The 15456-nt window shown below is 38.9% G+C and overlaps 1 protein-coding gene across 1 annotated transcript; it reads right to left on the reverse strand.

Moving 5' to 3' along the window:
- Window positions 1-11086: 11086 nt before the first annotated feature.
- On the reverse strand, window positions 11087-15396 carry LOC103441987 (MLO-like protein 13). Its single transcript, XM_008380716.4, has 14 exons — window positions 15186-15396; window positions 14029-14086; window positions 13655-13872; window positions 13393-13509; window positions 13192-13219; window positions 12988-13094; window positions 12771-12845; window positions 12574-12662; window positions 12350-12399; window positions 12224-12264; window positions 11876-12094; window positions 11706-11773; window positions 11554-11614; window positions 11087-11451 (listed from the first exon to the last, which is right to left on the reverse strand). Exons 1-14 carry the CDS (start codon window positions 15306-15308, stop codon window positions 11218-11220), a joined length of 1488 nt encoding a protein of 495 aa, XP_008378938.3. The 5' UTR covers window positions 15309-15396; the 3' UTR covers window positions 11087-11217.
- Window positions 15397-15456: the final 60 nt, after the last annotated feature.

Here is a 15456-nt window from a genome sequence, read left to right on the forward strand (position 1 = left end):
TTGCATATAAAGTGGAGTGCTTCTGTTTACAGTTAAAAAGAAACAAAAGCGTCATCTTTATAGTTCGAATAAAAGCGTTGCCTAAACAAGATAATAAGACAAACAGAAAAAGAAACAAAAGAAAAGAGCATGTCTCGCCTCTTCAATCTTATACGTCAAGACATAAAGCCTTTTCTTTAGTTGTGAAAACATCAAGTTAGTGGTAGTACGCTAATTTAGTTGGCCTCGATAAATATTTCTTAAAGAAAATTGTGTGTGACAAACACGAATTTAGATTTGATTTTCGTCAAAGGTGGATTTGAATCATATTATTGTTAGCTCATTGTGAGGCTTAGCCCACTCCCCCACCTCTTAGCATAGAGAATATCGTTTATTAAAAAAAATATTTGCTTGTGACAAAATTTTGGATAGAAAAAATAGCGTTACTAATCACTTTTGATTTGACATTATTTCATATCAACCTTCATCGTGGTATTGATGATAGAAAAATCGAATTACATTATCTATTCTAAAATTGAGGAATTATTTGATTGTAGCTAACAAAAGTTTGTCATTCAATTTCATCTTATTTACAACAATGCCAACCAAATGGAGTTGGGTTGGGAGGGTAATTATGAAACGTTAGGAGGGTAATCTTGTCCGTTAGCTAATTCATGTTTTTAGTCTTAAATTAAATTTAGAATGCTACTAGACTCACCCAAGTATCTTATTTTCTCACCCACATGATAATCCCACCCACCAAAGAAAATTAAAAAAGTAAAATGTTATTTTCCCACCCACCATTATTCCCAAAATAACCATAATATTTTTTTTTAAATAACTCTAATATATCTTTAAATAATATTATAAATAAATAAATAAAAATAGAAAAAAAATGAAAGAAAATGCATGACCTAAGACCTAGACATTTTTCATCTCCTGCACACCTAACGCCACCCTACAGAGACCCCGGATCCCCAAACCACTCATCTTCCTCCTTTTTTGTCAAAACCACAGATCTCACACCCAATTCTCTTTTTTCTCCATTGAGGCCATCTCCAACCGAAGGGTCCAGAGGGCCAGAGGGCCGAAAATAGCCCTAAAACCGTCTCCAACCGAGGGCTAGGCCAGAGGGCTCTGGAATCTGGGAGGGCCCCACGGGATCGGAGAGGGCTGGAGGACTGGCTGCTTTCGGCCAGCCAGCCAGCCCCGGGCTGGCTATTTTTTTTAATGATTTCCTATTGCTGTCGGTTATAGCCGACAGCATTAAAGATATATATTTTTTAATAGTTCTACTATTAGTGTCGGTTATAACCGACACTAATAGTTTGAAATGTTTTTTAATATAACGGCTAGTAGCCGTTGTATTATTAGGCCTCTTTTTTTTTTTTTTTTTTTTTAATGAATTTAAACTTCTTTTTTTTTTTTAATGAATGTAAACTTCTTTTTTTCCCCTTTTTTTTCCTTTTCATATGAATCAAATTTTGTTTCATATTTTTTTTCCTATAACTTTTATTTCACAAAATTTGTTTCATATTTTTTTTCAATTCTATTTTTTTCGTATAACTTCCTAGGCCATTTATACAACATTAAATTGTAGTTTTTAAATAATAAATTATGTTTGGCCCTATGGCCCTTTGGCCCTCGGTTGGAGACGGTTTTTTGTGACAGGGCTAAAACGAGCCCTTTGGCCCTTTGACCTTCGGTTGGAGACGGAGGCAAATATGGCCCTGTACTGTTCATTAAAATATTAATATCTTGGGGAATCTTGGAGGGCTGGAGGGCTCAAACGAGCCATTTGGCCAGCCTTCGGTTGGAGATGGCCTAAAGTTTCTCCCCTTCATCTAGCACACGCTCATTTCTTCCTCCAACCTTTCCGTCGATTCTAACCCAAATCTTTCCCAACCTCTTTCCACCAAATATATCACACCCCACCCACCATTATTTATTTATTATTTTAAATTATATTTTGTTTTTTTTTTCAAAATTTTAATACTGAATTAAATAGGGGTTTAAGAGTCTTCTTTTAAAATGATAAATATGTTATTAACATTTTCATTAAATGGTGGGTTGGGAAATAAGACACCGGGGTAGGAATATCACCACTCTCAATTTATTGTTTCCCTTTGTGACATCCCACATCACCCAGGGGAGTGATCCTTATATGTATATTCTCATCCCTACCTAGCATGAGGCCTTTTGGGAGCTCACTGGCTTCAGGTTCCATCGGAACTCCGAAGTTAAGCGAGTAGCGCGCGAGAGCAATCCCATGATGGGTGACCCACTGGGAAGTTCTCGTGTGAGTTCCTAAAAACAAAACCGTGAGGGCGTGGTCGGGGCCCAAAGCAGACAATATCGTGCTACAGTGGTGGAGCGGGCCCGGGATGTGGTGGATCCCGGGCCGGGATGTGACAATTTGGTATCAGAGCCTAACCCTGGTCGTGGTGTGCCGACGAGGACGTCGGGGCCTTAAGGGGGGTGGATTGTGACATCCCACATCGCCCAGGGGAGTGATCCTTATATGTATATTCCCATCCCTACCTAGCATGAGGCCTTTTGGGAGCTCACTGGCTTCGGGTTCCATCGGAACTCCGAAGTTAAGCGAGTAGCGCGCGAGAGCAATCCCATGATGGGTGACCCACTGGGAAGTTCTCGTGTGAGTTCCTAGAAACAAAACCGTGAGGGTGTGGTCAGGGCCCAAAGCGGACAATATCATGCTACAGTGGTGGAGCGGGCCCGGGATGTGGTGGATCCCGGGCCGGGATGTGACGTACTCACTTTGACCTTAAGCTATTTTGGTGTTTTCTACTTTTACACTGATGGGGAAAGAAGGTATGAGCCTGGAGGCACGAAAAATGGAATCATTGCAGCCGATCGCGACGGTGTGGCATTTTCCCTTTTGTGCAACCACTCATACCTGATCCCTTCGTTACGTATATATATATCAATTTCCCTATTTTCGAGTTTTTCAGTGTAATATGTTATTTTAAATTTTGAGGACGAAATTTTTTTTTATAAGGGTGGTAGATTGAAACACCCCAACCCCTTTTTATATTTTAAAATTGGGTTAGTCCTTATTTGGTGAGCCCTTGGGGCCCACCTTGTTTTATTTTTATGTTTCCCCGATCTCCCTCTCTTTTCTTTCTTTCTGGCCCCCGAGACTTCTCTCTCTTTCCCCCGTGAACCCCCCATTCCTTCTTCTTCTTCGTTTCTATCTTCATGTCTCTCCCTCTCGGCTCTCACTCATCTCTCTCTTCTCTGCACCGCAACACACACACGCACACCATCGCGCACGCGTACGCGAGGAAGACCCATCACCCTTCATCATCTCGTCCTGCTCTCTCTCTCTCCCTCTCGTTCCCGCGACCCCAGAGAACCGGAAAATGAGCTCCAGCGAGATTTTTCAATCTCCGGTTAGGTAAGCCCCTAATTCTCTCTTTTCGTCCTTGATTCTTGCGAGATTGAGGTTTAATTGGAGTTATTTCGTGATTTTTGGAAGTTTTTAGGACAAATCGAACCTGGGTGTAAACACCCCTATTTTCGGCGAGCCGTGGGTGCCGAGGGACTCTCCGGCCATCTCTAGCCGTTCCACGACGAAAGAAAGGTATAGAAACACTCCCCTCGTCTTGCTCTTTGTTTTGGTACCTAATTTGAGGTCTAGGGTTGTGTGTGGTAGTCGGCCGGAGCTGTGAAGCTCCGGTGGTGGTGCTCCGGCGAGGCCAGGCCTCCCAGGCTGGTTTCCTATAGCTTAAGGGCCTTAGGCCCGTGTGGTGAAGGAGCCCAATCCAACCCTTTTCCTTTTTAATTAGTTTTAGTTAATTATTTTGTAAAGACCCAAAGGCCTTCAGGCCATTATGTTTAGGGCCTGTGGCCCTTGACCCATGACCCAACCCAAAAACCTTTTAAGGTTTTTAATTTATTTTCTGTTTTAGAATTAGGGCCCTTTGGGCCTTTTTCTGTTAAGGGGTTTTCAACCCATTCCCAAACCCATTAATCTTTTAAACCCTAAACCCATCCAATCCCAAATCCCCTATTTTATTTAATTCAAACCCAATCTTTTAGAAAATCCTTTTATTTATTAATTATATTTTTGTGCTTAGGTAAAGTTGCTATTAAGGAAATTCGTAATCCTGATTCGCGCGATTCTTCTGCTAAGGAATATTTGTGAGTGGACCCCTTCTAAAATTACATGATTTGATAATTTAATTGCATAAATGATTAGCATGCCTACAGATTTATGATTTGATTTATGTGAAGCTTGTTGATTTAATATATTGATTATCGTCTCGTGTTTTGGTGAGGAATTAATTGTTAGCCTATATTGAGCTATATTTTAATATATCGTATTTTCTATAAAAACCATGAACTGGTAGACTATCTGATAGACGACGATAGGATGCTAGAACATGTTTTTGAACCCCTCTTTATAGTGTAGACGATGATCGGTAACCTATGCTATGAAGTGGTATTTACGAGAGGCGTAACATTTTGTGCGTACCTAGTAGACACTATGCCGGCTGGGGCGAGGATCTGGTGTTGGCATTTAGGCCGGGAGAAATAATCCCTAGCTACGGGCTGAGGGACATGAAGAGGCATTGGGCCGGGTGGTAGTTATCTCTGGCTACGAGCGCAGAGACTTAGGTGCAGGCATTGGGCCGAGAGTTATATTTATTCGGTGATCTTACTAGCAGCACACCGCGCTTACGAGATGATTTATGAGACGTTTATTGCTTTGATTTCCGCGATGATATTCTGCGATATGACTTTTGAGATATTTTTGGCATGCTAGGATTTTGTTAAATCTATCACTTATTATGCTAGTAGTTTTCATTATTAAACTGTGGGGGTTATTACCTTGATAACTGTTTTATTATTATATATATGAACTTGGTCCACTCACCTTTGTTTTGCGCCCTCATTCAGGACTTAGGATCAAGGCACCTAATCCCGGCGACAAGACACTTCCGCAGCAGCATCTTCGGATCCTCTTGATGTAGGACCCACTCATTTATTCATTAAATTTTATCTTAATTCTTTTTAGTGATTAGGTTTAGTTGTATGCTCTGAGCACGTTCCTAAAACTTTTAACTCATTGTATTTCAAATTTCTAACCCTTATTTATTTCTTATTCTTAGTTTTTGTATCAATTAATGACTTTCGTCACCCCCGGGTGTCGGCCAGCACGTGTCGGTCCTGGTATTCGGGGAATATCAGGGTCGGGGCGTGTCACCCTTGCTTGCTTATACTGATCCTGGAAGTTTCAATAACAGCGTCGCTGGCCAGGAGTTGAATACTAAGCAAATTTTATGTGGCATTGAACCATTTCTTGAGGTCTGATTCAGTTTTATTTAAGGAATTTGAAACCTTTACATTCAGGGACGAAGCTAGAGATTTGTGTGAATGGGGGCATCCTCAAACAACAAAGTTGTAGATTTTCTAGTTTAAAGTTTCAATGTATATTTCATGTATATTTGTACAAGAGTGAGTCCGGGTATATATGAGAAGAGAGAGGGAAAAGAGATGGGAAGGATGGCTGTAGCAAGCAGCCGACAAGAAAGAAGAAGGCGTGTTGCCTACCTAAACTAAATCTTACACAAAGACATTACCCCAATCAGTCTCCTCCCATAAATCAAGGGAAAGGTGATTTACATACCCTTACCTTAAAGATTACAATGAGCCTTACCCTAGAGGTTTACCCTAGGGGTCACTTTGGTAGTAGACTCCATATGCAGCATCAGTAGATGCAACATCACTGATGCAGCATCACAACAAAAGTCATAATTAAAAAGCTCAAGAATTTACTAAACACAACCGATAACATATAAGGTTCATACATAATTTGTAGAATTTATAGAATAAAAATCTCAATAAAATTCTTAAGACTCTTAATCCTAGAGTATACTATACTAATATGCCTAATAATTAATCCAACCAACAATTCTATTAACCAATACCAATGAGCATACAAATTATTCAACAAATAAACATTTAATTCAACTAATCATATGAATAAATGTATACCCATATTCATAGAATTTGTAATTTCATAATTTCATTCATCAATAATCAATAATCAATAACCATATTAGTGCATTACCATATGATTCTATATTTCTATACCAATTAAACAAAAATTCGTCTTAAATAATTAATTAGGGTTAGGGATTATAGATTTAGGAATTAAAATTTTTACCTAAATATATCTATATATATATATATATATATATATATATGTCGGCTAGAGAGTGGCTGGCTGGAGTGGTTGCACTACACTGGCTGGGAACAACACCTTTGCTCCTGTTCCATTCCATTTCAAGTTGCTGGGAATTTGGGGGCAGAGCAGCACCACACTGCTCTCTGATTGTCAAAGGCAAATAAAAATGAAACGGAGATGGAATAGGGGTGGACCGTGGGGACAAGCGGTCCCCCACTATACATATTTTTTTTTTTAAAACATATATGAAACGACCCGTTTCATTTACTTTTTTTTTTAATTTTTTTTTCACCAAATAAGACCCCACTCTGCTACTGCATAATCAGAAAAATCTCAGTGGGGCTCTGCTGCTGCAGAACCAGATCAGTTATAACAACAACAACAACAACAACAAAGCCTTTTCCCACTAAGTGGGGTCGGCTATATGAATCCTAGAACGCTATTGCGCTCGGTTTTGTGTCATGTCCTCCGTTAGATCCAAGTACTCAAGTCTTTTCTTAGGGTCTCTTCCAAAGTTTTCCTAGGTCTTCCTCTACCCCTTCGGCCTTGAACCTCTGTCCCGTAGTCACATTTTCAAACCGGAGCGTCAGTAGGCCTTCTTTGCACATGTCCAAACCACCGGAACCAATTTTCTCTCATATTTCCTTCAATTTTGGCTACTTCTACTTTACCTCGGATATCCTCATTCCCAATCTTATCCTTTATCGTGTGCCCATACAGTGGGGGCATTCGCCCCCTAGGCCCATGGTAGCTCCGCCCTTGTTTACATTGAACCATTTCTTATCGTAATTCATGGGTTGCTAGCGCAAATATAGTGCAATCTAATGTTTTGATGCATACTTGATTCGGTCTCAAATGCGATATGTTGTAATTCTTTCTAATTTCATTGTTTACCTATCTTTGTGTGGATTAGGCGGTACTGGAAACAGTTGCGAGAGTAAAGTCGAAGAAAAATTAGACGAAGGAAGATACACCAACATTGATAGATCACAATGTAAGATTGCTTCATGGAAAATATAATTGCTCCGGTTATTTATCTTGACAGACCTAAATGTAACTTTGTTTTTAATATTTTTAGGACAGTGTCTTCATAATATCAAATTTTAAATCAAAATATCCAATGCTGCAACTAGACTTGAGGCAAACTTACTGGCTCATTACAGTTTCGTTAAGTTCATTGGTCTTCTCTTAACAAAAAATGCTGATTTGAACTCATCTACTGGTTTCGTTGTAGATTAATATCAGATTTGGTGGTCGTTATTGTATCTGCAACCTGCGGTGGCATTGCCTTTGCTTGCGCTGGACAACCGATCTGTTACATTCATAAGTACATACGTGTGTACATATATTTCCAAACTTATAGAGAAAACTTAATGCCATGATCTTACTTAATGTTCATATTCTGCTTCCTTCATACCAAAACTTGACAGGTTATTAGTGAATATTTGCTGGCTAGATCCGTTATGGACCTTGGAGGTTTCAACTTCGTCAGTGAAATGGTTCAAGTACGTTTTACCCTGCAATTTTATTATCCAACAATAAATTCTTCAAATCCAAAAGTGTGCTTATATTCAGGGTATGGTTGCTTCGTCCTACAAAACCAAAAGTGTATTTATATATTACGTATATACACTACTAATTTTGTTAGTACTAGGGACATAGTTGATTTTTCTACGTGTATGTATATGGGTTTGATTACAAAATTCTGTAGATTGAAAATGATACGTTATGTTATCATTTACTTGGTACATGAAGATGTTTTATTTTGAAAATGAAAGGTACACTATACTAGGAAGAGATTGAAATTGGTGAAATGCTCACTGAGGCTGGTAAGGAACTGAAATTGGAAATTATGAAGCCACATCTTTTGTTTGATCTGAGTGTTAAATCATTGGATGGAGCTTTTGTTGCAGTTATCTTGACACTATATGCTGCGAATATCTTGACACACTATAATAGGTTTTCTTTTTAGCAAGTTTGAGTTTCTTATTCGCATTCATGATTTTGAAATCATTTACATTTTTTTTTTTGCATGATATCTCATAAATTGAATTTGAATATATTTATTATATTTTAACTTTTTTTAGCCAAGCAAATGATTTGATTGATAACTTAAAGTCGATTTCTTTTTCTTTATGTCTACATATTACAGGGGCAACGAGGATGGGGGTTAAGTCAAACGCATGTGTGGGAAAGATTCCAAGATTATTCAGTAAGTTACTGATTAAGTCAAATTAAACTACACCTTCATTTCTTTTTGTGTCCATGGTCTAATTTTACTTGGATGATTTAATTCTATGGGATGATTTCTTCTGGGGTTTTTCCATTTTTTATTTTAAATACATTTAAGGTTGAAGAAGTCAGCGATGGAATTTTGGATGCCAAAGAGAAGAAGCCTGGTATTGTTTCTTCTTTCTTTTTGAGTGAGCATCTCTTTCTTTTCTTCTTTCTTTTTGTTGTTGAATGTTTCAAAATTTCAACTCACCATGTTCATGTGCATTGTTGAGGAGTGTACCATTATTCAATTACTTTGTGTAGAAATTATTCATGCATGTTCCGACTAATACATTCAATCCTCGCAGCGAAGCGCGGACACATTTTCTAGTCAAGAACTAAAAACAATGTTTTGCAAAGAAAGATCTTCTAGATCTCTCGTAATACTATACTTAATCTAAGGATTTACACGAACACATATTTAATTAAAGGGTAAATATCTGTTTACTATCCTCAAGTTTTGTGGTTTTCAACATTTGGTACATGAAGTTTTTTTCGTCCCAGAATCATACCTAAAGTGTTAATTTTGGAACAGTCTCATACATCCGTTAGTCAAACTGTTAACTCTGCCGTTAATTGATGATGTGGTGCTTATGTGGACAATGACTAGACACCACGTGTCATTAAAGGATCGACGTAGAAATTCAAAATTCAAAAAAATAATTATTTAAAAAAAAGTTAAAAAAAAAAAAAAAAAAATAAGCAAAACGCAGATTGCCTTCCCCAAATCCCCCCGTGCCCACCCTCCCACCCACACCCAGATCGTCTTCCTCAAATCCCCCCGTCCCCTCCCTCCTTCTCCCTCCCTTCTCTTCCCTGCAACCATCCTCCCTGTTGATTATTGACTCGAACATGTAGTCAAAGTTCAATTCTTTGGGCTACTTTGTGGTAATGGGAGACAAACTACAATTGTGCCTAACTCTTTGTGCCTAACTCTTTTGACTTGATGGTAGGCCTTTGGCCATTGATGTCTTTGAGAAGCTTTTCTTTGGGTATAAAAGGGGAGCAAGGTGCAGCCCATAAGCATAGAAGAGGAGAACAAGGAAGAAAGAAAAATAGCAAGAAGCCATTCGGCATAGAGAAGAATTTTCTCAAATTGTCTTGCTTTGTATTTTTGGTTTTCTCTTCCTATTGTAAGTGTGAGAGCTTGGTTATTCGGGTCTTTGGGAAATTGAGTGATAAACACTATTGTATGTTCTCATTGATTATAGTGGAATACTCCGTTGTCTCCAAACTGAATGTAGGCATTGCCAAACCAGTATAAATCTTGGTGTTCTTGTTGATGTTGGTTTTATTCTGTTCTGTTTTACTTATTCACTTACAGTGGATGCCGCTTCCGCACAACACTCCCTGCAAACCCACCCATTCCCTCCCATTCTTAGCTCCAGAGACCACACAACAAACAAGCCCACCTCTCTAATTCTTAGCTCGGCTTTCCCTCTCTAGGATTTGAGAGAGACAGAGAGAGATTATGAAGCTCTCGGCTTTGCACCAGAGCTACCTCACTCGACAGAGTAACACCTTCAGGGGATCAGCGCCGTTGGACTCCACATCAGACGGCAAGTCGCCGGCGACGGTGTTCTGGCTACTACTCCACGGCCTCTGCTGCCTCATCAGCCTCTTCCTCGGCTTCCGCTTCTCTCTCCTCGTCTTCTTCTTCCTCTTCTCCACCTCCTCTTTGAATCTCTATTCGGCACCGTTTAGGAAAGTTGCTGATCTCACCGTCAGAAACCTAGAGCTCTCCGCGAACCCGATCGTGAATTGGGTTTAGTTGCGTGCAAGCTTCTTTTGGGGATTATTGTGTAAAATTTCACTGAAAAATGTCCACTGTGAGAAATTAGAAGGAATCATGGTTAGATCTGGTTGGTTGTCTAATACGAATATTGATTTGGGCTAATTGTTTGATTTGAATAGGAAGTCAGCTTAAAACAAACGAAAAAGCCATGCCAATCCAGGTAATTACTTCAACTAATTGGTGATGATTTGGGTTAATTCATAAAATCATTTATTAAGTCTTTCGATTTTAGTTGTGATGGGTTTGGAATAGATACTTTCTTTCTTATTTGTTTGATTGGAATGTGATTGGAAGTGGGCAGATGGGTGGAAGAGGAGCGGGCAGATGGGTGGGTGTGCGAGGTGGGTGGGTGTGCGGGGAGGGTGAGTACAGAGGAGATAAGGGAGGGAGAAGGAGTGGAATGGGTGGGTTTGTAGGGAGGATGTATGCAGGGAAGAGAAGGGAGGGAGAAGGAGGGAGGGGATGGGTCGATGGGAAGATCTGGGTGTGGGTGGGACTGTGGGCACGGGGGGATTTGAGGAAGACGATTTGGGTGTTGGGGAAGACGATCTGGGTTTTTCTTTCTTTTTTTAAAATTATTTTTTTGAATTTTGAATTTTCACATGGATCCTTTAATGACACGTGGCGTCCAGTCCTTGTCCACATAGATGTCACATCATCAGTTAACGGTAGACTTAATAGTTTGATTAACGGATGTAAGAGACTGTCTTAAAATTAACACTTTAGGTATAACTTTGGGACGAAAAAAACTTCATGTACTAAATGTTGAAAATCACGAAACTTGAGGGTAGTAAACTGATATTTACCCTTAATTAAATATTGACTGCAACAAAGAGGATGAAATATTTATTTGTACGTAGAAGTAAATTTCGACAATGAAATATTTTGTTTGTACACATAGTTAAGTATATGGTTACATGCAAATTAAATGAACAAAAGAGGTAACTAAAAAAAATCATGAACAAAGTTGAGAGGATGAAACTGGCGAAGTGGTAGTTGTTTTGTTGGCAGCTGTTTCTTGTTGTACAATATCAATTTGAGATAACTCTGTATTCATCATGTTGTGCGTTTGTGTTCTTTGTGACAAAGATTGGTCTTTGTCTGTTTTATCTTGCTTGTTTTTGGCATCTCCCACCCACGAACCGATATATTGTTGTACATTTTGATCAAACTTGTACATGGTACCCATCTGAATCATCCAAACGGAAGAGATTATTTACTGTACAAATAAAATGAAAAAGACAAGGAAAAACAAAACAAGCAGTGAGAGAGAGACCGAGAGAGAGCTTACCTGGCTGACAAGTGCATACAAAGGTAGTGTGCTGTAACTGCAAAGCACTTGAACAATCACACTGCATACGGTGATGGAACCATGAGATGAGAGTAATTAAGTACACAAGTTGCTATATTATGTCGAATTGCTTCCTTATAGAATTCCATTACCCCATAATAAGTCTCGGCACGATGTACCCCAACTTTTCCATGATGCATGAACGAAATCCATACGTTGTCTGCAAACAAGTGAATCTTGACTGTCAGTCATACGCAGATCCAAATCTGGAGGAATTGTAAGATATATATATATATATATATATTGCACAGTGCACACATACCCAGATCCAGAAGAAGAATGCAATCTCAAATGAATTCTGGAACAATATGAAGTGGATCAAATTCAGAACAATGCGAGGGTTGTGAAACCAAAAGTGTTCGTCTGAAGGTTTCACTCTTGCACCTGCTCCATGATCACCCAGTGCTGTCGTCCCATGCGTAACCTCCTGAGCCAAACGGGTAATTATGTGTTCCAGCTTAGCGCCCACAAGAAGCAGAAGCTGTCATCCCATATCAAACATTAATCATTTTACATGCGATCATCTCCTCAAAGTCACTCAACAAGATTAATAGGAAATTATTGATTTCCAGTTCCACTTAAAATTAAGGGACCTTAAGGCAATACTCACAATCAGCGGCAAAAACGCTAACCAAAAATAGGTATGCCATCCTGCACATTCGAAGATATAGATTGTCAAGTACTTCACTCAGATATTTAATTCAGCTCAAATTGAGATTTTATTACAAGAGCTTACCTTCCACATTCAGCAACAAAAATAGCACAACAAAGAGCCATAGGTACCAGCTACACACACACACACATACATACGGTTGAGTGAATATGTATTACTATATTAGTCGACAATCAAATTCCATCTAATCTTCATACACGGCTCCGGCCACAAAAGGATCTTCATACTTATACGCAGCTGAGCTGCTTAACAAGAACAACAACAAAACCTCAACAGCCAGGCATTACCTTATCCCAACAATTTTTCTAAAATCAGCTTCAAGTGTCCGCATAATGTATTTGTGAAAATCAAATTGAGGATCCGAAGGGAAGTGCTCCTGAAACCAAACCGAGTCAGTCCCATACATTTTTGGTAATGACATGTCCACGGGAGAAACTTTAACCTTGATATGTGAACCACATAGAAACATGAAGGAGATATTAACCTTGGTAAACCCTTGTCGCAATGCAATGTAGTCCGGCTTAGAGACAGAACCATAAAATTGTTTGAAGAATGATATCTAGGAAAGTACATTAAACTGAGTGTTATCAGATATCTTAATCCTTCATATTATATAGGAAATAATATAAAGCAACAAGGAATTTTGAGAACCATGCATATAGAGTCCATAATCTCCAACAACAAAACTATAGCAAACTCACCACCCAACCTATGACAGCTGCTCTTCGCCAATATCCTACTCCTCGTTTACTCAAGAATTCACGATGTTGTCGTTGAGAAACATGCACATTTCCACCACTAGTTGCATCTGCATAGGGTAGCGTTTATTCAATCATACAAAGCGGATACAAGCACTTGGATTGGCTAAAATATACTTGCAAATCCAATTTCATATTTACTCTTACCAGACTCCCAGCGCTTCCATTGACGTACCTACATATGGTAAACCGTATGTGTTACAACGTAGAGATACAAACCATATCCATCGCAGCACTATACAAACTGAAAGGTCCCAAACCATAAAGAGCTGGAATAGGACACCATGTTGTATCAAACATATTTAGATAATCATCCAAATAGTAAAAAAATTCTGAAACAAGCATTACCCTTGCCCCTCCAAGAACCATAGTTGTGACACAAAAGATCACATGCACAACTGCCAATACAAAGATGAAGATGTGTAGATGATGTAGTGCTTCCAATGATAACAACGGAACCTTCCCCTAAGGAAATAGAAAAAAGCAAGCATAGTCCTGTAACTTTCTCTGCCAAAAAAGGGGAATACGCGCGCACACACACACACACCAAACTCATATTACAAGCATTGAAAGTGGTGGTAAAATGTATAAGGTACTAAAAATACAGTACCTTTTGCAGACAATTGTCTGAATTTGTATCTGTAGACAAAAGCCGCCGCCGGTTGTTTATAGATTGATCAAGAGAGTAATGTGCATTATTGTTTTCCTCAGAAGTTTCCCTCTTGCACGGAAGCATGTGATTTGCTAGATTAGAGGGGATGCATATGCGTATTATGGAACGCTGAGATACAGTTAGTAGAAGGGAAATGAACCCTAAAAGCATCAACTCTGTTTCAACGATAGGAAACACAATGATTAGTGTTAGTAAAGTATATAGGCATTCTTAATTTATGATCCATCCATCTAATTGGTCAAGATACAAGAATGAAATGATATGTTGGGAGGGGGAGAGAGAGAGAGAGAGAGAGAGAGAGAGAGAGAGACCTTCTTTTAATTTCTGTAGGGCTTCAAATAGCGCATCTTGTTTCTCATGCTTTAAGTACTGAATTTCCAGACCAAAAAAAAGAAAAAAAAAAAGTTAAACCAAACAGCAAACTAGTTGAAATTTTTTTGATGTGCCCAAATAACCCCTTGAAGAATTGTCCTATAGATAAGTTCAACTTTCCAAAAACAAAGCTAAGAGTACTCTATGACTCTATCCGTCAATAATTTGGAAGTAGGAAAAATCCTCATTTTTCAAGATTTTGGACTTGTCTCGCAGCTTATCAATGCTACGTGCATCTTTTGTGACTGAGACATCTAAATTTCTGATAAGCTCCAAAACTTATTTCCTACAATTTTCTTACAAAATTGTGATTTCAAGATTCGTTTCCCTCCCTTGGAACTATTTGAATCTCAACAGTATCAATTTCTGACAAATATTTATGGACTAAATAAGTTCCCGCCCTCCGTATATGCATTGCATTTATCACCTGTCAATACATTCTTGCTTATTCACATATTTCCATATTCACCAGCTGCTAAGAATTCTATAGATTGAATGAGGAGCAGTATGGTGATGACTGAAGACGATGAAGAACTAGCCTACTGTAATTACTTATTATTGTGGAACTGATGACAAAGGGTTATTTTTCTCCAAGTACCGATGAGGGAACAATGAAAGACAAACTCCATCCACCGCTACTGCTAGGGATCACTTAAGTTAAATCTAATTTATCATTGTTCTATTACTTCTTTTGACCCATTACCTATGTTCCTTACCCAGGGGCCTGATTCAAGCTGTCAACACTGGTAGAATTCTAGCAAGGTTGAGCTTTTTATGTAGGTGGTGTTAGCACTACATCTTCTGAATCATCATCATCGTCATGAACCTTGTGATCAAACTGATCCCTCCACTAAAGGATCTAGGCTAAGGCTAATTCAGTTATCAGATTTGTTAATGATTGTATTTGCTAATATTGTTTCATGATGTTAGATTTGTTTGTGAACACTTTAGGTGAGGTGGCATGCCGGGGGAATGGGGATGGGGTGGCGCACGGTGGAAAAAAATTTCCAGCATGGGAGGGAGAAAAAGCAAAAAGATTTCAAGTGTTATAATGATTGCAAATATGATAAGAGAGGGGGGAACAATGTTTAGATACCTTTCCGAGTTTATGAAGAGCGCGCTCGGCACAAAGAGAGAGCAGAACAATGACAAAGCAAACAAGCGCAACCACCCATGTCGGTGTATACTCTAAAGAGCTGTTGAGTTCTTCTTCTGCCATATAGCTTGATCACACCAAAATGAACAATCCACCAACAAAGATTGCCGCGGTGAGCATTTTAGGTTGGGACGGAAATGAATGTTGTTTTAATTGATTGCGAACTTTAAATATGTAAGTATAGGGAAAATTTGATTCTGGGGACAAAGAA

The sequence above is a fragment of the Malus domestica genome, chromosome 08 (genome assembly GCF_042453785.1).
Source record: "Malus domestica chromosome 08, GDT2T_hap1".
Taxonomy (NCBI): domain Eukaryota; kingdom Viridiplantae; phylum Streptophyta; class Magnoliopsida; order Rosales; family Rosaceae; genus Malus; species Malus domestica.